We start from the raw sequence: 25,627 nt of genomic DNA, 5'->3' as shown, positions 1-25,627 counted from the left end.
CATTTTCTGATGAAGGGTCTAGACCCGAAACGTCAGCCTTTCTGCTCCTATGATGCCGCTTGGCCTGCTGTGTTCATCCAGCTCTGCACCTTGTTGTCTCAGATTCTCCAGCATCTGCAGTTCCTACTATCTCTTACCAGGACGTTGCCTGGTATGGGGTATTTTAGCGATGAAGAAAGATTGGATAGTCTGGGTTTGTTTTCACTGGAATGCAGGAGGTTGAAGGGCAACCTGAAAGAAGTCTGTAAGATTGTGAATGACATAGATAGAGTGAAAAGAATGAGGCTTTTTCCCAGGGTGGAGGGGTCAATTACTAGGGGACACAGGTTCACGGTGAAGGGGGATGTTTAAAAGAGATGTGTGAAGCACATTTTTCACATAAAGGGTGGTGAGTGCCTGGAATGTGCTGCCTGAGGAGGTGGTAGAAGCAAACACAACAGCAGCATTCAAGAAACACCTGGACGAATACATGAATAGGAAGGGAATAGAGGGATACGGATCCTGTCAGTGAAGGCAGTTTTAATATGGAAGGCCAGAATGTGTCAGCACAGGATTGGAGGGAAGAAGGGCCTGTTCCTGTGCTGAATTGTTCTTTGTTCTCGTCCTGTTCGGTAGCTTCACCAGCTTGATACCTCATTTTCAGGTATGCCTAGTGCTCCTGGCATGCCCTCCTGCACTCTCCATTGAACCAAGTTGATCCCCTGGTTTGATGGTAATGGTTGAGTAAGGGATATGCTGGCCATTAGTTTACAGATTGTGCTGGAGTATAATTCTGCTGCTGTTGATGGCCCATAGCGCCTCAAGGTCTTGAGTTGCTAGATCTGTTCAAACATTTAGCACGGTGATGGTGCCAGATGATACCAACAAGGTTATTCTCAATGTGAAGGTGGGACTTCATCTCCACAAAGACTGTGCAATAGTTGCACTTACCGATCCTGTTATGAACAGATACATCTGCAGCTGGCAGATTGGTAAGAATGAGGTCAAGTATGTTTTTCCCTCCTGTTGGTTCCCTCAACACCTGCTGCAGAACCAGTCTAGGAGCTATGTCCTTTAGGACCCGACCAGCTCAATCCGTAGCAATGCTGCTGAGCCACTCTTGGTGGTGGACATTGAAAGCCTGCACCCAGCGTGTATTTTGTGCCCCTGCCATCGTCAGTGCTTCCTCCAAGAGTTGTTCAATACGGAGGAGTATTGATGCATCAGCCGAGGGAGGACGGTACGTGGTAATCAGCAGGAGGTTTCCTTGCCCATGTTTAACCTGAAACCATGAGACGTCATGGGGTCTGGAGTCAATGTTGAGGACTCTCATGGCAAATCCCTCCCAACTGTATATCACTGTGCCACTACATGTGCGGGGTGCGTCCTGCTGGTGAGACAGGACATATCAGGGATGGTGATGTTGTTGTCTGGGACATTGTCTGTAAGGTATGATTCAGTAAGTATGACTATGTCAAGCTGTCACTTGATCAGTCTGAGAGACAGCTCTCCCAATTTTGACATTAGTCCCCAGATGTTAGTGAGGAGGGTTGTGCAGGGTTGAGAGGGCTGTTTTTGCTGTTGCCTGTTCCGGTGCCTCGGTCAATGCCAGGTGATCCGTCTGGTTTCATTTCTTTGAGACTTTGTAGTGATTGACACAACTGAGTGGCTTGCTAGGCCTTTCAGAGGGTAGTTGAGGGTCAGCCACAATGTTGTGGGGCTAGAACTGCAAGTGGGCTGGGCTGGGTGAGGATGGCGGATTTCCATCCCTGGAGGACATTAATGAGCTTAAAATGTAGTCAGAAGAACTGAAGCACTATACTAAGAGTTTACCTGACCAGGTATTAGAGACAGGTTTCTCGTGTAATATATTAACAACTTGCCTGGGAATTTCCATATTTCTGGCTTCTTTCTGAGTTCGGAAACTGGTTGAGGTTTAGGGTTTCGGGAAATGTCACCAAGCTGTAGATCTTCCTGGTGAAACCTTCTCGATTTGACGCAGCACAGAATCGATTCAGATGCAGGTTCAGGACCTCAGGGACTGAGATAAGCTTGAAACCCTAAATCAAAAGCCAAAGCCCTGTATTAGGATTGGTGTGAGCGGGAAGGACCCAGCCTCGGGAAATATTAGAAATAGCTAGAAAGCTTGCAGTTCACAAACAGTAGCCCCCTTCAAACACTCCTCCAATTAGCATCACTTGCACTCCCATGTTTGCTGTAGGGTGAGCGAGGTGTTGGGATATAATCTGCTCTCTCTGATTCAGAAGCTCCACCATGGAAAACCCAGAGGGTCATGTGGAAAGGTCAGTGTGTGTGCACAAGAACACCAGCAGATCCACTGACCAGTAAATAGGGCTCCCAGATCAATGATCACAGGGACTGCAGAGAGGCAGTGCCTTCTCCCCTGGCAACCCCTGTCCAACTACAGTCTCAGCCCAATACAGTGAGAATGCCAAGGTCTGGGCAGTTGCAGGGCAAGGAAGATGGTAAAGAGGGCAGAGCCTAGGCTGGACAGAGCATCTGGCAGCTGAGTTTCATCCATTACAGACTGAGGTAGGGCACCTCCTCTGAACACTGACTGAGACAGGGCTACATCCAATCAGAGTGAACACACCAGAAAGAATAACAAGAGCCACAGTCATCACCTACAGATTGGACACATGATGGAGAGGTAATGGAGGTAAATTAATATTGTTGGCATTGAGTCTAACCCCATGCTGTGCCTGTTCTATAATTCTATAATTCATATAATTCATAGGCACCATTAGTGAACTGCTCATGTCAGCTGTGACTCAGTGGGTAGTGCCTCTTGTTTCTGGGTCAGAAGGTCACGAGTTCTAAGTCACCCTCTGAGAACTGAGCACAAATATCTTGGCAGACCCTGCATCATGGCCCTGAGGGGGACCCAAGCAGTCAGAGACACTGCTTTTCAGGTGGGATGTTAAACTGCACCCCATCTGCTCTGTCATGTGGATATTATCAATCCCATGTTCATATTTCAAGGAGGAATGGGAGTGCACGCTCCAGTATCCAGGCCAATATATATTCTCCAGTCAGCAGAAACCAATGATCAGGTCATTAATACATTGTTGTGGAAATTTGCTATGTGTAAATCAGCCACATTACAACACTTCTGAAAATAGTTCCTTGGCTGTGAAAGACTCTGGAGTGCCCAATGTTAGTGGAAGTTGCTATATGAATGTAAATGTCTCTTTACTCACATAACCTCCCTGTATCAACTAGAGAGAAAGTTATCTCTGATCACTGTCTTACATTAGTCACCACCCACACCCTGTCCTCCTTTCGTCTTCTAACCTTGCCAACAACTTCAGCACCATCCTGGAATTGCAAATGTAAACCTGGCATCATTTCTCTGCAGCAAACTGTCTTCTTAAAGAGCCGCTCCCCCATCCCCAACAACAGCCTGATCCCTGGGCTTGTATCTTTTCTCCTTATCTTGTCCATCAGTGCCATCTCCCTCAGCTCTACTCCCATAAACTGTCGACTTCCAAGTCCCCTCCTCTCTCTCAAATGTTGTTTCCACTTTCTTACCTTATTTAGTGCGGAGGCAGTTAGCTCAGTTGACTGGATGGCCAGTTGCAGAATCATAGAGTCCCTACAGTGTGGAAACAGGCCCATTGGCCCATCAAATCTACACCGATGCTCCAAAGAACATCCCACCCAGACCCAATCCCCTACCCTTTCCCTGTAACCCTTTATTTCCCATGGCCAATCCAACTAGCCTGCACATCTTTGGATACTGTAGGCAACTTAGCATGGCCAATCCACTGTATTCTGCTCACCTTTCGACTGAGGGAGGAAACCGGAGCACCCTGAGGAAACCCACGCAGGCACGGGGAGAATGTGCAAACTCCACACAGACAGTCGCCTGAGGCTAGAACTGAATCCATGTCCCTGGCACTGTGAGGCAACAGTGCTAACCACCGTGCCACCTTATGTGTGCTGCCCAGTTTGTGATACAGTGATGCCAACTTCATGGGTTCAATTCCCGTACTGGCTGAGGTTACCATGAAGGATTCTATTTCTCAACCTCTCCCCTCACCTGAGGCATGGTGACCCTCGGGTTCTCTCTAATGAAAGAGCAGCCCTACATCCCCATTGTCACCCAGCTCCGAGTTGGGGGGGTAGTTACTGTTCTCACCTGGTTCCATTCTTATCAGTCTAATCACGGGCCAAGAATCACCTGCAAAGCCTTCTCCTCCTGCTCCTACACTTTTACCCCTTCGTGTTCCCCAAAGGTTGACCACGAAACCCTAATCCACAGCTTTATTACCTCGAGATCCTACTAGTACAAGCCATTCTTGGTTGGTCTCCCACATTCAAATGAGTCCATCCAATACTCTGCTACCCGTGTTTTATCTCAAATCAATTCCCATCTTGCTATCCACCCTGTTCTCACAGGCCTGTACTGGATCCTGGTCAAGTAATGACTTATCATTGTTTTCTAATCCATCCTCTTCCTCTCTGTAATCTTCTCCAGCCCCACTACCCCTAAGATATCTGTGCTCCTCTAACTCTGACCTGGTGAACCTCCCTGATTTTAATCACTTCTCCATCAGTGACCGTATCTGGGCCTCAAGATCTGGAATTCCCTCCCTACCCCTCTCTGCTGCTCTACTTCATTTCCCTCCTCCATTGACCTACTCTTTATCCGTGTCCAACATCTTCTGTTCATAATGAGCCATCAAATATTGTTTCGAACACTCCCATGCAGCAAATTGGAACATGTCATAGTGTTAAAGGTGCTACATAAATGCAGGTTGTTACTGGTGTACCTTTAGCGCTGGGCTTTTCATCTTGCAATCGTGGTTTGAGCATCTGTTATTTCTCCTCACTGGCTGGGAAGAGAAAAACATCTTCAAGCCATCTTCCTGTGGAAGCAGACACAGGGGTTACTATTGAAAATACAAACATGGCTGTCAGGGTGGTTGGGAAATCTATAGGCTGTCAGGGTGGCTGGGCAAGCTATAGGCTGTCAGGGTGGTTGGGAAATCCATAGGCTGTCAGGGTGGCTGGGAAAGCTATTAGAAGTAGTTTATTTCCTTTGGGGTTCAGGAAATGCCATATTGGTGCAAGTTCTTTCTCTAATCTTGTATTTTGTACAGCTGTTAAAAGTTCACTCTTTATATGCTTTTGTGAGGGTTCGTAATCCTGTCTTGTCGAGCCTAGCTCACCCATTTCCACAGTTTCAATGTTTATATTTAATACTGTCCACTACACTGTCAAATTTTCTCTGTTATTTTCCATTTCTCTGGGGCAGCCTGTCGAACCGACTGCAGTCTCTGGGTTATTTATCACTGGTCCTGGGCACTGTAGTCTCACAATGTTTCTACATGATAATTGCCTCTTTCAATTGACCTTTGGAGAGTATCATTCCCCAAGGTTTACTTCAAATGAGAACTCCACTGCGTTGTCCAGACTGAATAACATTAACCATTGTTCAGCCTGGATCTCTTTGCTGTATCAATCACAGAAGGATGAGTCCTACCTACCAGTGTAAAATCTTCACCATCCTGGGTCTCTTTCACTGGCACAGGGAGGCTCCAAAACTTGTTGTCTCTCACAGTGACTTCATCACACTGACATTTCACAAACTGCTCCACTTTAATCTCAAATAGCCTCTTCATCTCCTCAACCTGGCCAAGAGGCAATATGAAGAAAAATTAATCTTACTTCAAAAAATAGACCAAATGTTCTTGAACAGAAGGCAATAATGTGAAGGGCACACATGCCAGGAGTAACAACACTCACAGTACACATATCAGGAGTGATAGAATATTGCAGTCCCAACAACACTCAAGAATCTTGACACTATCTAGGACAAAGCAGCCCGCTTGATTGGCACCACATCCACCACCTTCAACATTCACCCACTTTTAAATCCACCAAAACTTCCATTCCTTTCTCACTTCTTATATAAACCTCCTCAGTCATTATCTTCTAAAATTCTGTACCTATATCCTCCTTCTCCTGAGTAAAGGCAGATGTGAAGTGCTTATGCAACACTCACACAATGTCCTTCAGCTCCAAGCACAGATTGCCTCCTTGGTCCCTAATGGGCCCTACTCTTTCCCTGGTTATTCTCTTCCCCTTGATATATTTGTAGAATATCTTGGGACTCCACCTAATCTTGCCCACTGGCATTTTCTCATGCCTTCTCTTTTGCTTTCTTCTCCCTCCTACACTTTCTATACTACTCTGTTGTATTGTTTACTTTGTACCTATTATACATGTCTCTTTTCCTTTGTTATCCGGTGCCGAATATTCCAAGACATTCAGGATTCTCTGGGCTTGTTGCTCCTATATTTCACTCTGAAGGGAACATGTTGGACCTGTACTTCTCCTGTACATTTGTGAACACCTCCCACTGTTCTGCTGTGGATTTATCCTCAACTTCAAAGTCTACTTTGGCCGTATCCTGCCTTTTTTTGGTAAAATTTGCCATTCCGCAATCCAAAACCCTTCTTTGCAGGCTATCTTTTTCCTTTTCCATTACAAAAGTAAAACATACAGTGTTGTGGTCACTGCCACTGAAATGGTCCCCTACTGCTACCTTGAACACCTGTGTGGCTTCATTCCCCAGAGTTAGGTCTGGCACTACACTGTCCCTGATAGGACCATCTACATGTTGATATAAAAGGCTCTCAAAAACTCTGGCCCCTCTAAAACCTCTAAACTATGATTATCCCAATTAATGTTGGGATAGTTGAAATCCCCTAATGTAATTACCTTATTATTGTCTCTACACACTTCAATGAATTATCTACACATTTGCTTCCCTATTGCCTGCTGACAGTTTGGGGGTCTGTAATACACTCCTAACAGTGTGACCGCTCTGTTTTTATTTCTAAACTCTACCTACAAAGCCTCACTCGATGACCCTTCCAAGATATCATCCCTCCTTACTGCAGTAACCAACTGCCAGAGTTTCTCCTGAACTTTAACCCCAGCAACAAGCTGCACCTATCAGCATTGCCAGCCTGCTGTTTCATAATGGGATCACTTTCCCAGCTGCCGACTAGCAGTTTTGCATGCAGTATATCATAAGAACATAAGAACGTAAGAACTAGGAGCAGGAGTCCTTTCCAATCAGCACAGGTCTTGGGGTTTTGGTTTTGGCACTGCCCTCTGTCAACAACTGACTCAAGTTGAAAGCAGAACTCCAGGATGAGCACATAGTCAGTCCCACATCATGCATACAGTAGATCTGCCAGGGAATGCTGGGAATTGTAGTCCTCGACAGGTACCATTGAAAAGATTAAAAGACAGAGTAACACTGAGAAGAAAAACGAGGGTCACGACATGAAGCATAAACACAGCAAAAACATGACAGGAACAGAATAACAATGAACAGAGTAAACATCAGACAAATGATGTGGAGCAAACATAAATGGATTAAAACTGTAATAGTGACAAACAATAAAGTAAGTTTGTACAGAATGCATTTTCGCTGAGTAACAATGTGAAATGTAGAATGACCATAATCTGAGGCTCCCTCTGTGGGGAATGACTGTAATCAGAGGCTCCCTCAGTGGGGAATGACTGTAATCTGAGGCTCCCTCTGTGGGGAATGACTGTAATCAGAGGCTCCCTCAGTGGGGAATGACTGTAATCTGAGGCTCCCTCTGTGGGGAATGACTATTACTACACTCTGGGGAATTTTCTGCACCATGCTGTGTCCCATTATTTCCTAACATTCTATGTTTGCAGAGACATGGGGAGGGCTTGTTTGGCTCAGTGGTAGTGTCCCTACCTTTGAGCCAGATGACCTGCATTCAACTCCCATCTGCTGTGGATCATAACATGTCCGAATAAGTTGATTACAAATGAGGAGGACTTTTATGGTGCTGTGGTAATGCCTAGTGTCCCTTCCTCTGGACCAGAAGGCCCAGGTTCAACTCCCATCTGCTCCAGAGGTGTGGAATAGCATCACTGTAGATACATGCACTGAGACTAGCTCTTGATGTTTTGAGGAAATGAATTGTTCAATTGTAACAATTTGAAAGGAGATAATAATTGCTATACTTACAATATGTGGAGTTTGTAACTGATCCAGTAAGAGGTTAAAGATGGTGAGAAACAATTCTGCTGCATCATTCTGTGTGTACGCTTAAAAACAGAAATGTGTCAGGTCACTCACCAGATTTGAATTGAACCAAACCGCACACCTTCTACAGGATTTTAATCCAGACACCAAGAGTTGCTCATGAATGATTTCACTCGATTTATCATTATACAGAGTTAGACTCACAAACAGAGCCCTCACTCAGCTGATACTCCAAATGTGGTCTTGCCAAGATTTGTCATACATTTAGCATAACCTCCCAACTTTTCAATTCAATCCTGTAGCTGACTCAGGGAGCTATTCCCTACATCAGCTCAGTAAATCTATACCTGACCTTACTTCCTCTCTTTCTGTCACACAAATAAGCTGGCGAAACCAATACTCTCATAAAAAACGAAAGAACTGCGGATGCCGTAAATTTGGGAATTTGGTATCAGTATCAGAACAGTGACTACATCAGTTTGTTAGGAAAATTGGAATGGTTCTCTAATGTTCTTGAGCAGATTGACACTGGGAGTGAAGCGATCATAGAATCCCTATAGTGTGGAAACAAGTCATTCAGCCCATCGACTCCACACTGACCCTCCTTTCTGGTCACAGGGAAGGTGCCAGAAGACTGGAGGACAACTAATGTTGTTCCACTTTACAAGAAGGGTGGTAGAGATAGACCAGGGAACTACAGACCAGTGAGTCTAACATCAGTGGTAGGGAAAGTATTGGAGAAAATTCTGAAGGAGAAAATTAATTTTCATTTAGGTAAGCAAGGTTTTATCAGGATTGTCGGCATGACTTTGTCAGAGAGCGGTCATGACTAACATTTATCAATGTGCTGATCAGGAGTGTAAGTGAGGGTAGTGCAGTTGATGTAATTTATATAGATTTCAGTAATGCTTTTGACAAGATCCCACATGGAAAATTGGTAAAGAAGATAAAAGCTCGTACGATCCAGGGTAACTGGATCCAAAACTGGTTTAATGACAGGTGATGGCAGATGGTGGTAGAAGGCTATTTGTGTGTGTTTGAGACTGGAGCCCGGTATGTGGTGGTGTACCACAGGGGCCAGTGCTGGGCCCTGCCTTGTTTGTGATATTCATAAATGATGTAGATGAGAATGTGGGGGAGTTAAGTAAGTTTGTGGATGACATGAAGGTTGGCCAAACAGTTAATAGTGACAAAGAAGGTGTTAGGTTAGAGGAGGTTATAAATGGATTGGTCAGATCTGTGATGTGGAATTTAATCCTGATAAATGTGAGGCACTTTGGAAGCAGGAACAAGATAAGGGAGTACTCAATAAATGGCAGGACACTAGGAAACTCAGATGAACAGATGGATCTTGGGGCGTTTGTCCACAGATCCCTGAAGATGGTAGGATAGGTTAATCGGGTAGTTAAGAAAGCATATGGGCTACTTGCCTTTATCAGTCGAGGTAAAGATTATAAAAACAGGGAGATAACATTGGAGCTGTACAGAACTTTGGTTAGACCACAGCTGGAGTGCTGTGTGCAGTTCTGATCACCACACAATAGGAAGGATGTGATTGCACTGATGTACTGCAGAGGAGATTCACCTGGATGTTGCCTGAGATGGAGTAGTTTAGCAATGAAGAGAAACTGGGTAAGCTTGGGTTGTTTTCCAGAGAAGGTTGAGGGGGACCTGATAGAGGTATGTAAGGTTATGAGGGGCTCAGACAGGGTGAATAGAAAGTAGCTGTTCCCATTAGTGAAAGGGTCAATAATAGGGGGACATAATTTTAAAGTGAAAGGCAGGCGGTTTAGCCAGAGGGTGGTGGAAATCTGGAATGGTGCTGCCTGGGAAGGTGGTTTAGGCAAGAAACCTCACCATCTTTAAAAAAGTACTTGGATGAACACTTGAAGTGTCATAACATTCAAGGTTATGAGCCTAGTGCTGGAAAGTGGGATTCATGTAGATTAAGAGTGGCTTTGGCAGTACAGACTCAATGGGCCAAAGGGCCCCTTCTGCACTGTAGAATTCTAAGAAGAGAAATCCACTATTGATCTCCAGTCCTGCCTACATGGAACACTTGTGCCAGGTTGTCTGCTCTCCAATATCCTCAGAAGGATGACAGAAGGGCAGCAAACACAACCTCACAAATTTTGTCCGCGTTCTAAGAATAAGATGAAAAGATTCACCCACTGCCCGGAAGTCAAATTATGCCATATCCAACACAGTTCTGTTCCAGTGTTCAAAATCACATCTGATGTAATGCTTTGAGTGTGCGTGTTCACATGAGTGTATACATGTATGTGTGTGTTTACATGCATGTATAAAGGGTAGCTAAGCAGTAGAATTTGTCTACCACAAAACACTAAAGAAAGAGATAGATAAATATCTAAGATAGAGATGTAGAGAGTGAGAGAGAGACATAGTTGAACGGGGAGGGATGCACAGAAAGAGAGAGAGAATATGAATGACTGAAGACACAGAGAGACATAAATAGACGGAGAGACACATCCAGAGAGAGACTGAAGGAGTGAGAGACAGTCGGAGACAGGGAGAGAGAGAAAGTGAGAGAGCAATAGAGAGGGGGGAGCGGAGAGAGCTATATAGAAACACACACACACAGAAAGACAGAGGGAGACAAGAGATATAGAGTGAGAGACATTCAGAGAGAGAGGTTGAGAGAGACAGAGAGAAAGCAAGATACATAAAGAGCGAAAGGGAGACATAGAGACAGATAGACAGAAACAAGGATTAAAAAAAGGGAGACACAGGAAAACAGAGGAAGTTCACAGAGACATTCAGAGAGAGAGAGAGAGAAAGCGGTAGAGAGAGACAAACAGAGACATAGAGACAGACAGAGAGAGACACATAGACAAGGAGAGAGATGAGAGAGAAGAGGCATTGAAGAAGAAGGTGTGCCAGTTCTTGAACCATTAATCTAGCTGGTCACTCCAGGGCAGTAGTGTCCAAGGGGCTGGTTTTGAATGAATGTCAAACCCTCTCAGATGAATATAAAAGATTCAATGGCAATATTCAAGCAGTTTTCCCTGCTGTCTTGCTCAATATTTATCCATTAACTGATATCACTTGAAAACATTATCTGGGCTTGGTCAGATTAGACCTTACTCTATGAAAACTGATTGCTACATTCCTTTCATTAAAACTACAATTCAAACAGGTACATCAATGACTGTAAAGCTCACTGGAGCATCCTGAAATGCTACAGAAATGCAAGTCCCTCCTTTAATTGGCTAAATCTCCTTTGAGTCTGCGTTTCAATTACACAGCCTGAATTGTTCTGTAACAACTAGTTTCAGGAGGAGTGCAAGGCTCCATAACAACCATCGCTTGTTATCTGAGATCAGTAGTGACATACCTTTCACATGGTTCAACCTAAGACAGCGAAGAAAAATCTCTGCGCTCACTTTACCGGACTTCGAGGTCTGCATCTGGTCAAACAATCGACACAAGCAGTAAGGGATGCTCCTCTCATCAGACTCATTTTGCATCTGATCCCACCTGCAACAAACCAGGAGAGAAAACATTCCAGTCTGGATGTGCAAACACAGCAGGATGAAACTGACAGGATAGCTGTATATTAAGGAGTTCATTCTCCCAACAGGCCAGCTTTCCACATTTCACTATTGCCCCAGATGTCACTGCCTTTAGCCAATAATTGAAAAAGTGGATGATATGCTGAGCTGCTGAGCCGCTGAGCCACACTCCATCCTGACTTGGAAATATATTGCCTTGTCTTTCCTGTCACGGGGTCAAAATCCTGGAATTCTCAGCATTGTCAGGAACTACTGCTGGAATTATGTGCAGTTCTGACCCACACCAGTGGGACATCCAGCCACAGCAGGTTGAACCAGCATCAAACATGGCACGATGGCTCAGTGGTTAGCACAGCTGCTTCACAGCGCCATGGACCTGACCTTTTGGGTGACGTCTGTGAGGAGTTTGCACATTCTCCCTGCGTCTGCGTGTGTTTCCTCTGGGTACTCCGGTTTCCTCCCACAGTCCAAAGATGTGCAGGTTAGGTGGATTGGCCATGCTACATTGCTTGTAGTGTCTAGGGTGGGAAATGCAGCGAAAGAGTAGGGGCATGGGTCTGGGTGGGATGCTCTTCAGAGGGCCGGTGTGGACTCAATGAGCCAAATGGCCTGGTTCCATGCTGTAGGGATTCTATGATCTATTATTTCAAACCCTCTACTCTCAGCACTGACCTGATCCACACTGGCCAGCCTGAAACTGAACTCTATAACCACACCCACAAGATCCTGAGATCACCCCTCAGACCGGTTACCCCTTCACCGTTGATTCTTGAAGAAATACAAGTCTAGTTGGGTTAAACTGCCCTCACCATTCCTCCCTTGAAACCCTGTGTTATTCTGGACAACCCTCAGTCAATTTCTATTTTCATTTTAGAAATTGAGCACCCACAGCTCTTTGTTTTAGCTTAAGAATCAGCCACATTGATGTGGGTCTGGAGTCACATTGGAGGGAGGTTTCATTTTCTTTAATTCATTCATGGGATGAGGGTGACCGGGCAACATTTATTGCTGATCCCTAATTGCCCAGAGGGCAGTTCAGAGTCAACCACATTGCTGTGGGTCTAGAGTCACATGTAGGCTAGACCAGATAAGGATGGCAGTTTCCTTCCCTAAATGACATTAGTGAACCAGATGGGTTTTTCCCGACAATCGACAATGGATTCACGGTCATCATTAGGTTCTTAATTCCAGATCACAGAATCCCTACAGTGTGGAAACAGGCCCTTCAGCCCTATTTATTGAATTCAAATTCCATCACCCAGGATTCCATCAGCTCAATATGCTCATGTTCTGTAACACAGCACACCACCTTATTTTTAATTTTTTTCAAATTATTTTTCTGCCTCATTTATTCAGATTATAGGTCATCCCTTCATTCGTTATTCAGCTGTTGACACTTTACTCACACTGTCTGACACCTTCGAACATCTGTAGAGACCTATTATTCAGCCTGTCAACAATCCACGCACACCATTTGTATGGTCTTTTGATCTCTCTGCCCATTGATCTCTCTGCCTATAAATTCTATGTTCTGTGTTCTGTGTGCTTCTCTCTCACTTCACAAGGCGGTGCTCCGAAAGCTTGTGATTTCAAATAAACCTGATGGACTGTAACCTGGTGTCGTGTGACTTTTCTGACCTTGTCCAGCCCAGTCCAACATCGGCACCTCCACATCGTGACAGATTGTGGATTAACCAAAGAGAATTCTCTACTCTTTTCACTTGGAAGTGGACCTCCCTCTACTCTTTGAAACAGAAAGTAAAGCTCCCTCGACACTATCCCTATCAAACACTCCAGGACAGGTATAAACGGAGTATGTGAGCTGGGTATGACCAGAAGTGAATGTTTCAATGCCACTGTTGCTGCCTGTTGCGAGAATGAAAGGGTAATACTTACTGCTGTAGTCTGGATGTGAATTCGGGCGTTAGGTAGAAGCTCTGCAGCAGTGCATTGACACAGCAGGTCAGGCCACCATTATACAGTCCCACTAAACCTGGGGGAAGACACACACAATTAGCCACACACGTACACACACAGTGCAGTGCAAGCTGGCCAACGGAATCTCTGTCCATCTCTCAGTGTCTTCCCTTGAATACAGCAAACACACGGACAACTCAGCTCATTGAGTCTTACAATCACCCATCTGGGAGAATGAAGAGGAACCAGGAGGGAAATGGAGAGAAAGACGAAAAGAGAGAGACAGAGAGAGAAAGAGAGAGAAAGAGAGATGGTGGAGGATGGGGTTCACTGACAGAGCCAGGAAAATGGCAAAGAACTTACTGAAAGTGGAAGAGGGCTTACTGAGAGGCAAGTCATTTTAAGGTGACGTAACGGATGCACACAGCTTCACATACACTCCACTGACAGGTATCATGCTTAACAATCCCCTGAAACAACAGCTTCTGAGATAATTATCATGGTACATTCACTGCAGTAAACGTTGACTCTGAATGAAAACTGGGAACAAGCTTGTAAGTGGTTTCTAACAACTAATCCCATCTTGAAATCTACCAGCATCAAACACACACATGCTTAACAGCAGTATTGCAGGGAGAGGGAGTGATAGGAACAATCCCGTAATCAGGGACAGACAGATCCCAGAGTTGGGGGAGACAGATCCCAGAGTCGGGGGAGACAGATCCCAGAGTCAGGAAGAGACAGATCCCAGAGTCAGGAAGAGACAGATTCCAGAGTCAAAGACAGGACCAATCCCACGGTTAGGGAGTTGGGCAGGCTTGTAGGCAGAGGGGCCAGGGGAGGTACATGGGATTACCAGAGAGCTAAATTATATCTATTTTAATGCAAGATGAACTTACAGCATTGATCAGCACATGGGAATTATGATATTGTTGCAATCACTGAGAGATGGTTGAAGGAAGGACAGGACTAGCAGCTCAATATTCCACAGTATAGAAGTTTCAGGCACGATGGGGGGATGTAAGAGTAGTGGGGCATTGCATTATTGATAAAGGAGACCATCACTGCAATAATGAAGGAAGATGTTTTTGAAGGCTCTTCAAATGAAGCCATCTGGGTAGTGCTTAGCAAAAATGGGGTGATCACTTTGCTTGGATTATACTGTAGGCCTCTCAACAGTCAGAGGGAGATGGGGGACAGATATGTAGGCATAATCACAGAGATGTCTGAGGGTTACGGTAATAGGGGATTTCAACTTTGCTAACGTTAACTAGGATTATTTTAATGTGAAAGGATTAGATAGGATGGAATTTTTAAAGTGTATCTAGGAGAGCTTTTTATGTCAATCCATAGATAGTCCTCCCAGAGATGGGGCAGTGCTAGACCTAATCCTAGGGAATGATGCCATTCAAGTTGTTGAAGTTTCAGTTGGTGAGCATTCTGGGGAGAGTGACTACAATTCTGTAAGTTTTAAAGTCTTTATCGAAAGCGATAAGGATAGCGCAGAAGTTGAGTATTTAAATTGGGAAAGGGCCAATTTCAATATCGCTCACAGGATCTGACAAACATAGACTGAGAGCAGCTACTTGCAGGTAAGTCTACATTTGGAAACTGGGAGTCTTTTAAAAGTAGTACAATGAGAGTTCAGGGACAGCATGTCCCTCTAAGAGCGAGGGGCAAGGGCAGAAAGTTCAGGAAGCCTGGATGTCGGGGATATTGAGACTTTGATAAAGAAAAGGAAGGCATTGTACGTTGGGTACAGCACATTAAAAACAGGGGAGGTCCTTCAAAAGTATGGAGTGCAGGACGTTGCTTAAAAAGGAAATTAAGAGGGCAAAAAAGGGCCACAAAATATCTTTGGCTGATGGGATCAAGGAAAACCCAAGGCATTTTGTAAGTATGTTAAGAGTAAGAGGAATCAGAGAAAGAGTGGGACCTATTAGAGACCAAAGGGGCAAACTGTGTGGGGAGACAGAGGATGGGGATGAGGTACTTCTCATCTGTATTCACAAAAGTGAAAGACATTGTATCTGGGAATATCAGCTGGGATGGTGAGGTTCTACAGCACGTTAAGATTAATGAGGAGGAGGTATTAGAGGTTTGAGTAGGCATAAAGGTACATAAATTTGCAGGGCCTGATGAGATATATCTCAGGCCGCTATGAGAGGCAAGGGAGGATATTGGTGGGGCCCAGGTGGACATATTAAATGCCTCACTGGCCACAGGTAAAGTGCCCGATGACTGGAGAATGTGGGACTGGAGGACTGGAGCTAATGTGGCTCCTTTGTTCAAGAAGGGCAGCAGGGACAGGCCAGATAATTACAGACCGGTAAGTCTGACATCAGTGGTAGGGAAATTATTGGAAAAATTTCTTAGGGGCAGGATTAATCAATACTTGGAAAGATAGGGATTGATCAGGGATAGACAGCACAGATTTGTTAAAGGAAGAAGTGCCTGACTAGCTTAATTGAGTTTTTTGAAAAGATGACTATATACATTGATGAGGGTAGTGCAGTTGATGTGGTTTGCATGGACTTCAGTAAGGTCTTTAAACAAGGTCCCACACAGAAGGTTGGTCCAGAAGAGCCCATGGGATCCAAGGAAAGTTGACAAACTAGATTCAAAATTGGCTTACAAATAGGAGGCAAATGCTGATGGTGGTGGGTTGTTTTTGTGATTGGAACGCTGTGACCAGCGGTGCACCACTGGGATTGGTGCTGGCACCCCTTGCTATTTGTCATGTACATTAACAACCTGCATGTGAATGTAGAAGGTATAATTAGTAAGTTTGCAGATGACACGAAAATTGGTGGTGTTGTTGATAGTGAGGAGGATTATCTCAGACTACAGACAGAGTGATGGCAGATAGAATTTGATCCCAATAAGTGCAAGGTTATGCATTTTGGGAGGTCTAATAAGGAAAGGACGTACACGATGAATGGTCAGTCCCTAGGAGAAGTAAGGAACGAAGGGACCTTGATACATAAGTGATCTCCGAAGGTGTTAACACAGGTAGATAAGACAATGAAGAAGGCATGCTAGCCTTCATTAGCTGGGGTCCAGAATATAGGAGCAAGGAAGTCTTGCTACAACTTTATAAAACATTGATCACGGCACAAATGGAGTGGTGCGTGCAGTTCTGGTCATTGCATTGTCAGAAGGATATGATTGCACTGGAGAGGGTGCAGAGGAGATTCACCAGGATGTTGTCTGGGCTGAAAAGTCCCAGTTGTGAGGAGAGACTGGATAGGCTGGGTCTGTTTTTCTTGGAGCAAAGGAGGCTGAGAGCAGAATCTGATTGAGATATACAAAATCTCTTCCCCATGGTAGACATGTCTAAGACCAGAGGGTATAAGTTTAAGGTGAGGAGTAAGTGGTTTACAGGGTATCTGAGGAAAAATGTTTTCACCCAGAGGGTGGTAGAAACATGGAACACTATGCCTACAAGGGTGGTGAAGGCAGATACTCTCACAACATTTAAGAAGCATTTGGACAATTATTTAAAATACTATGGCATAGTAGGCTACGGACAAGGGCAGGTAAATGTGTAGCTTGGTGTATGTTGTCAGGACAGACATGATGGGCCAAAGGGCCTGGTTCTGCTGTATGACTAAAGAACCAACCCCAGAGTCAGGGAAAGGTAGATCCCAGAGTCAAGCAACAATCGATCCCAGAATGAGGGAAAGATGGATTCCAGAGTCAGAGAGAGGGTCTGATCCCAGAGTCAGGGAGCAATCAATCTCAGGAATGAGGGAGTGATGGATTCCAGAGTCAGAGACAGGACTATTCCCAGGGTTAGGAGAGAATCAAGAGGTATCCAGTATCCAGTGGACAGCCAGGAGATACCCAAAGATACATCCCAGACCTAGGATAGGATTTGTGTGAAAGAAAACATTAACCGAGTAGTAACACACATTAAATTACCGTTGTGGAACTTGCCACTGGTGTAGGGCCACTGAGATTGCAGCTGGCTCGGACCTTTCTCCATGTCCAGGCTGTTGGCTCATCGGAAGAGTTTGTCGCTGATTGCTGTGATGAAGCCTTCTTCCCAGAAGTATCCTTTGTGCTGCAGATGCCAGAATTCTGTGATAATGTCACACTTAGGGCACCGTCAGTTTAAGACAGTTGGCTGTTCAATGTAATTCTGCACAGAAATAGGAGAGGGCGTAGTTGCAAGTTTTGGAAGAACTCATTCAGAACAGTTTAAGGGTTACTGACCAAGAAGGGTGACAGGCAGCAAGACTGGAAGTTGGTGAGAATGTGTGTGAGAGCACAAGTATTCCGAGATTCCCCAAGCAGATGCTCTATTCCCAGTTTCAAAACAGTAGACCAAAGTGGATGAGGAGCATCCGGGAAGGGGTCGAGCATCTCGAGACTTGCCGTCAGTAAGAAGCAGACGTCAACCAAAACAATTTAAGGAGCGTGCTGCCACAGCAATGCCTCACCGACCTGTTCCCGTAACCACCTTCTGCCCTAAGTGTAACAGAGCCTGCAGTAGCTGCATTAGACTGTACAGCCACCTACGGAGTCATTCTGAGAGTGGAACAGTCCTCCTCATCTGCAAGAGACCGCCAATGAATGAATGATATTGCAATTGAACAGCCTATGGAACACATCAAAGAGCAAAAAGTGATGAAGACAGCTCCCCCCAGATGATAGTGACACTGTAGGTCATCAAATCTGAAATTATTGAGCAATCAGTGTGATAGGATCAGCCTTGATCACTTTTTTGCTGTTTGATGTGTGCTGTATGGTGTTCAATCACAGTTTATTCTACATACTTACTATATGTTGATTCTGGGTGTTAAAAGTAAGGTGTGCGTAGATTGTAGATTTTTTGTTTAGAAACATTGTCCAGTAAAGTTAATTGTTTGTTCAAAACCATGAAGTTTTGGCATTTGACACTCTTAGCAAGGCCCTTGGACTTTTCACATTGCCTACTTTAAGAATAAAAGTTACTGAAGGCAGCCAGAATTTAACATAAATATCCAATGACCTGAACTGTTTGACTCCATTAGGACCTGACCAAAAATTCCTTCAGGAAGCAAATCTCTCCTTTAAAGATGCAATGAAAAGCAGGAACAGAGACTCTATAGTGTATACACCAAGTACAATGACATCTTTCCTATACACACTGTGTGCAGTGATATCTACCCTGTATACCCAGTGTGCAGTGATATCTACCCTGCACTGCTTGATTGATTGATTTTATTGTCACTGTACCAAAATACAGTGAAAAGCTTTGTTTACGAGTGGTACATGAAGATCACAGCAAGCAAAGGACGTACAGATCAAAAAGACTTAGAGACATACAGGTTACATTGCAGGTTACATTATTTGAGGCTAGAGTCCATTCAACAGTCTGATAACAGCCAGAAAGAAACTGCCCATGCTATCAATGAAGAGCCATCATCATGCAGACATCTGTCATCAGTGCTAAAATCAAAAGGGTTCAAATAAATAACGTTCCACCTAGTCTGTAGTGAAAGCCACTTTGTCCACACTGTGGGGTCAGTAATAACAGATGAAAATCACTGCACAAGGTACATGCAAGGTACATATTACTGCTCATATTGTGTACAAGGGGGATATCACTGTGCACAGCATAAAAAGGCACAGCGTACACCAGACAATGAATCTAGTGCGGGAAGGGTCTTCTTCTGTATTGTTTGACTTTGGGTGCTCCGGTTTACTCCCACAGTCCAAAGATGTGCAGGTTAGGGTGGATTGGCCATGCTAAATTGCCCCATAGTATCCAGGGATATGCAGGCTGGGTGGGTTAGCTATGGGTTACAGGGATAGGATAGGGGGTGGGTTGGGGTGGGATACTCTTCGGAGGATCGGTGTGGACCCAATGGGCTGAATGGCCTGCTTCCACACTAGGTATTTTATGATTCTATGAGTCTACAAGCAGTCACCTAATCTCCATTTCATCTATACATGGTAGACATCACTGCACAGTACATAAGGTAGATAATTACCTTGTTCACACCATGTATATCAATGTCATCTTTGTACTCACTGTTCAGAGTAACTTACTGATGCACAATTTGTGGCCAGTGGTAACTACTTTATATATAATTTGTGCAGTGATATGTATCCTGAAAGCATTGTACAAAGTGATATCTACTTTAAATTATGAGGTGATATCTGCCCTGTGGTCACTGTACACATTGGTTTATACTTTGCACTCACTGTGTGTAGTGATAGATATCCTGTGTACATTGTGTACCCTGTATATACTATACGCAAGGACATCTACCTTACATAAACCGATATTGACCCTGTACACAGTGTGTGCAATGATCCCATGCAGATTCTGTGTTGTGATATGTACCTTGTGTGCATTATAGACAGTGGTATATACTCTGTGCATTGTGTGTGGTGTTACCTAACCTGTACATAGTGTGCATGGTAACGCTGACCTTGTACACACCCTGTGCAATGACATATAGCTTGTTGAAAGCATGAGCAATAATATAGAGTCATACATTCCTAAAGAAACAGGCCTCTCAGCCCACCAGGTCTATGCCAACTAGCAAACACCAAGCTACATATTTACTGGTACTTGGTCCATAGCCTACTATGCCCTGGCATTTTATGTACTTGTCCAGATGCTTCTTAAATGTTGTGAGAATACCTGCCTCCACCACCCTTTCAGATAGAGCATTCCATATTTCTAACATCCTCTGGGTGAAAAAAGTTTTCCTCAGATCTCCTTGGAACCACTTACTCCTCATTTTAAACTATGCCCTCTAGTCACCTCTGTCATGGGGAAAGGATTCTCACAAACTATCCTATCTATGTCCTTCATAATTTTGTATATCTCAATCAGATCCCCTTCAGTCTCCTCTACCCCAAGGAAAACAAACACAGCCTATCCAGTCTCTCCTCACAACTGGGGCTTTTCATCCCAGGCCACATCCTGGTGAATCTCCTCTGTACCCTCTCCAGTACAATCACCTCCTTCCAAAAGTATGGTGGTGAGTATTCCATTTGTGGCCTAATAAATGTTTTATAAAGGTGTAACAAGACTTCTTTGCTTCAATATTCTACATCCTGGCTATGCACCTTCAGGGAGCTATGGATTTGTACACCAAGGTCCCTCTGTTCCTTGGTACTCCTTAGGGACCTAACTTTCATTGTGTAAATCCTTTCCTTGTTTGTACATAGAAAACAACACAGGTCCCAGCACCAATCCCTGTGGTACAGACTTCTAATCACAAAAACAACCCTCCATCAGCACTGTTTGCCTCGTTTACATACCCTCTACACCCTGTAAGCGGTGATATTTAATCTGTGCACAGTGTGTGGAGTGATACCTAACCAGTACACATTGTGTGCAATGATATTGGTATTTTACATGCCCTATGCAGTGCTATATACCCTGTACCAAAGCATATACAGTAACAGATACCTTCAATGCACTGTGAACAGGGAGGCAATGGTCTAGTGGTACTATTGTTAGACTGTTAATCCAGATATTAAGGTAACATGCTGGGAACCTGAGTTTGAACTCTGCGAGGGCAGATGGTAGAATTTGAATTCAATAAAAATCTGGAATTAAGAGTCCAATGATGACCACAAAGCCATTACAGATTGTCTGAAAAATCCATCTGATTCACTAATGTCTTTTACAAAAATCAAAGAAAATTACAGCACAGGAACAGGCCCTTCGGCCCTCCAAGCCTGCGCCGATCCAGTTCCTCTATCTAAACCTGTCGCCTATTTTCCAAGATAGTAGGAACTGCAGATGCTGCAGAATCTGAGATAACAAGCTGTAGAGCTGGATGAACACAGCAGGCCAAGCAGCATCAGAGGAGCAGGAAGGCTGACGTTTCGGGCCTAGACCCTTTCTGAAGAAGGGTCTAGGCCCGAAACGTCAGCCTTGCCTATTTTCCAAGGATCTGTATCCCTCTGCTCCCTGCCCATTCATGTATCTGTCTAGATACATCTTAAATGACGCTATCGTGCCCGCCTCTACCACCTCCGCTGGCAACGTGTTCCAGGCACCCATCACCCTCTGCGTAAAGAACTTTCCACGCATATCTCCCTTAAACTTCTCCCCTCTCACCTTGAAATCATGACCCCTAGTAATTGAGTCCCCCACTCTGGGAAAAAGCTTCTTTCTATCCACCCTATCTATACCTCTCATGTCCCCCCTCAACCTCCGTCTTTCTAATGTAAATAATCCTAACTACTCAACCTCTCTTCATAGCTAGCACCCTCCATACCAGGCAATATCCTGGTGAACCTCCTCTGCACCCTCTCCAAAGCATCCACATCCTTTTGGGAAGGAAACTGCCATCCTTATCCTGTCTGGCCTACATGTGACTCCAGACTCACAATGGTTGTTTCTTAACTTCCCTCTGGGCAAAGTGGGATGGGCACTAAATACTCGCCTAGTCAGCAATGCCCACATCCCATGAATGAATTTTTTAAAAATGTAATCTGTGCCCAGTGTGTGGAGTGATATGTAATCTGTACACATTATGTGCAGTAATATTGACACTGTACGTGCTGTAAGCAGAAATATCTGAGGTATTTTTCTAGATAACCACTGCCTACCACCTTGAGGTATTTGCCACCTCTACAATATGTAGTACTGGGTAAGGACATTTTCAAGTCGTTTGTTGCCACCAATCCCCCTTTGCCTTTGCTTTCTTACAGGCCTATTTAGGGATTAGTGATGGAATGTACACCACCATACGGTATCTGGAAAAGAAGCACTGTCCTGAGACAAGAAGAAGTTTCATCTTATGATAGCAGTAAGTGGAACTACATTTGGTCAGGTATAATGACAAGGACCTTAGAGAGTTGGTACAGATGCATCTGCTCCCTCGGCAAAAGCTAGAATATATTTCCTTGACCCTACCCACACTCTATGAGAGACATCATGGGTGAAATAACTTCTTCAAATCATTAACTTTTTCAATAATATCTACCTTGTATACAGCCTATGCTGTGATATATAAAATATATAACATGCACACTATCCTGTTTCCTTGTGTGTTCATCTGTTAACACCTTGAACATCTTTCCATCCAATCTGCAGCCCCGATTCTCATGCAGTATAAATTGTTGTTCTCTTTAAAATGAGGTTTTCTTGTGAGTCTGTCCTGATGAGTGCAGGTCTTAGCAGCCTGTTGCTTTGTCAGTAGTACTGAGATAATGTCAGTCAGATTAGCAGCTCTCCTGAAGTTCCCAGTCTTGTTTATGGACAGCAGCTGTGCTCTACGCTTTAACTAACTGGCAAGGATGTATGGTTCAGTTCCCTGACCAGGAAGCTCAGTCAAAGCACACGGCACTGAGGACAAATTACTGACAAGGCTGGGAAATTGGTTGAGTGACAGATGACTTAAAGTAGAGATAATGGGTATGTACTCAAATTGGCAGAATGTGACCAGTAGCGCCCCATAAGGGTCTGTGTTAGGGCCTCAGTTATTTGCATTCATTCATTTTTATTTGTTTAAACAGTGGATAGGGTCATTAAATCATGGAGGTCTACAGCACAGAAAAATGCCCTTCAGCCCATCAAGTGTATGCCAGTCAATTACAACACCAAATAATTCTAAACAAATTTTCCACCATTTGACTTTGTAAGCCTTGGCATCGCAAGTGCACATCTAAATACTTCTTAAATGTTATGAGTTTTTTTGCCCCTACCACCTTCACAAGCCACAGCTGGAGTATTGTGTGCAGTTCTGGAATCCACATTATAGGACGGATGTGGTAGCACTGGATAGGACGCAAAGGAGATTTACCAGAATGTTGCCTGAGCTGGAGAGTTTCAGTTATGAAGAGAGATTGGGCAGATTGGGTTGTTTTCCTTATAGCAGAGGAGATTGAAAGGAGCCATGATTGAGATGTATAAAATAACGTGGGGCATAAATAGAATGGAGAGAAAGAAAGTCTTCCCCTTTGATGGAAGGATCAATGACCAGGGACAAAAATTTAAAGTACGGGGCAGAAGTTTTAGAGAAGATGTGAGGAAAATCATTTTCTCCTAAGCGTAATGGGAATCTGGAACTCACTACATTATTTATTAATGGTTTGGATAATGGCATAGAAATTCTAAAATTCAAATTTGCTGATGACACTAATTTAGGCAGCATTGTAGCTTATGTAGATGATCACATAAAATTATAAACTCATTCTGAAGAAGAGTCACTGGATGTGAAGTGTTGACCATCTCCCTCTTCACAGATGTTGCCAGACCTGCTGAATTACTCCAACAATTTCTGTTTCATGTTTCAGATTTCTAACATCCACAGTTTTAACACAATGGGTGCAATTCTGGCTACTGCACTGTTGGAAGCACGTGATTTCCATTAGGCCCATTTTCTCTAGAATTTAGAAGGTTAAGGGGTGATTCGATCGAAGTCTTCAAGATATTAACAGAAAAAGACAGGGTAGATAAACTATTTCCACTGGATGGGGGTTGTACAACAAGGGGGAATAGTCTGAGAACTAAGGCCAGACTGTTCAGTGGATACATTAGGAAGCACTCTACACAAAAAGGTGGTGGATGTTTGGAACTCTCTTCCACAAATGGCAGTGAATGCGAGGTCAGTGGTCAATTTTAAATCCAGGATAGATAAATTTTTGTTAAACAAAGGTATTAAGGTATATGGGCCAAAGGCAGGTATACGGAGTTAGGCCACAGAATAGCCAAGGTCTTATTGAATGGTTGAACAGGCTCAAGAGGCTGAATGGCCTACTCCTACTTCTATAATCTATGGACAAAGTCAGAAGTCACACGATACCAGGTTATAGTCCAACAGGTTTATTTGAAACCACAAGCTTTCGGAGTCTAGCCCCTTCATCAGGTGAAGTGAAAGAGGTGCACACAGAACACAGAATTTATGGGCAGCCACTGATCCAACACAAACAAACCATAAGACCATCAGCTCTCCCAGATGTTCCACAAAGAAAGACACAAGACAAGGGGCTCTGAGTCATGGCTGGTGGTCACTGAGATAACCTGGGGAGGGGGACCGTGAGACAGTTCATCTCCATAGGAATCAGGCTGCAAAGGCAGCATAAACCACATAAATCACAGTAACTGGAAGCTACAGGGAAAAATCTGCTCGTTAGTCCAGTTCCTGATGCCAATCCAGTGATTCCTAACCTCAGTCCAGTAATTCCTAATCCCAGTCTAGTGATTCCTAATCCCAGTCCAGTGATTCCTAAACCCAGTCTAGTGATTCCTAATCCCAGTCCAATTATTCCTAATCCCAGTTCCATGATTCCTAGTCTCAATCCAGTAATTCCTAATCCTAGTCCAGTAATTACTAATGCCAGTCCAATAATTACTAATCCCATTGTAGTAATTTCTAATCTAAGTCCAGTGATTCCTAATCCCTGTCCAGTAATTCCCAGTCTCAGTCAGAATGTGAGTGGACATTGAGTTACAGCATCAAAGCAATTCCTTTGATAAACAACCCACAGGTATCAAATCACTGTCATTGAAGCTTCGGCAGGACAGAGAGAAATACTGAACATACCACCAGTCTGGTGCAGCCTGTAGACTCCCTACTTTCACTCCTTGGTATTTCCCCGTTGTTGCTGCATTCAAACAAGAGATAAAGACCAAAAGAAAACCATAAAAAATAGGAACAGGAGCAGGCTGTTTGGCCCCTTGAGCCTGCTCCACCAATCAATTTCAGTTCAAGAAGGCAGCTCACCACCACCTTCTCAAGGGCAACTAGGGATGGGCAAGAAATGCTGGCCAGCCAGCAACGCCCACATCCCACAAAATGAATAGTAAAAAAAATAGGATCATGGCTGATCCAACATACCTCATGTCTACTTTCCTGCGCTTTCCCCATAACCCTTGATTCCCTTACTGATCAAAAATCTATCTATCTCAGTCATAAGTGTACAGAAGGATTCTGTCCCCACGGCTCTCTGTGGCAAACAGTTCCAAAGACATGCAATCCTCTGAGAGAAGAAATTCCTCCTTATCTTCATCTTAAGTTAGTGCCCCTTTATTCTGAGACTATGCCTCTGGTCTTAAACTCTCCCATGATGGGAAACATCCTCTCAACATTTATTCTGTCAAGCCCTTTAAGAATCTGATATGTTTCAACAGGATCACCTCTCATTCTTCTAAACTCTAGTGAGTAGA

At 44.1% G+C, this 25,627-nt stretch overlaps 1 protein-coding gene across 3 annotated transcripts in view; it reads right to left on the bottom strand.

Moving 5' to 3' along the window:
- Nucleotides 1–25,627, bottom strand: part of usp18 (ubiquitin specific peptidase 18) — a 55,928-nt gene that overhangs the window by 20,601 nt on the left and 9,700 nt on the right. For all 3 annotated transcript variants that reach the window (XM_048607534.1, XM_048607533.1, XM_048607535.1), the window contains 7 exons: nucleotides 17,422–17,641; nucleotides 13,477–13,573; nucleotides 11,403–11,545; nucleotides 8,030–8,109; nucleotides 5,493–5,636; nucleotides 4,776–4,871; nucleotides 1,863–2,039 (listed from right to left, as the gene is read on the bottom strand). In XM_048607534.1, the coding sequence (XP_048463491.1) occupies nucleotides 1,863–2,039; nucleotides 4,776–4,871; nucleotides 5,493–5,636; nucleotides 8,030–8,109; nucleotides 11,403–11,545; nucleotides 13,477–13,573; nucleotides 17,422–17,485 (801 nt within the window). In that variant the 5' untranslated portion in view covers nucleotides 17,486–17,641. The remainder of the gene's footprint in view (nucleotides 1–1,862; nucleotides 2,040–4,775; nucleotides 4,872–5,492; nucleotides 5,637–8,029; nucleotides 8,110–11,402; nucleotides 11,546–13,476; nucleotides 13,574–17,421; nucleotides 17,642–25,627) is intronic.

This window comes from Rhincodon typus, chromosome 18, assembly GCF_021869965.1.
Source record: "Rhincodon typus isolate 14 chromosome 18, sRhiTyp1.1, whole genome shotgun sequence".
Lineage (NCBI taxonomy): Eukaryota > Metazoa > Chordata > Chondrichthyes > Orectolobiformes > Rhincodontidae > Rhincodon > Rhincodon typus.
The sequence above is the reverse complement of the archived record's forward strand: the minus strand, read 5'-3'. Positions and strand labels throughout refer to the sequence as shown.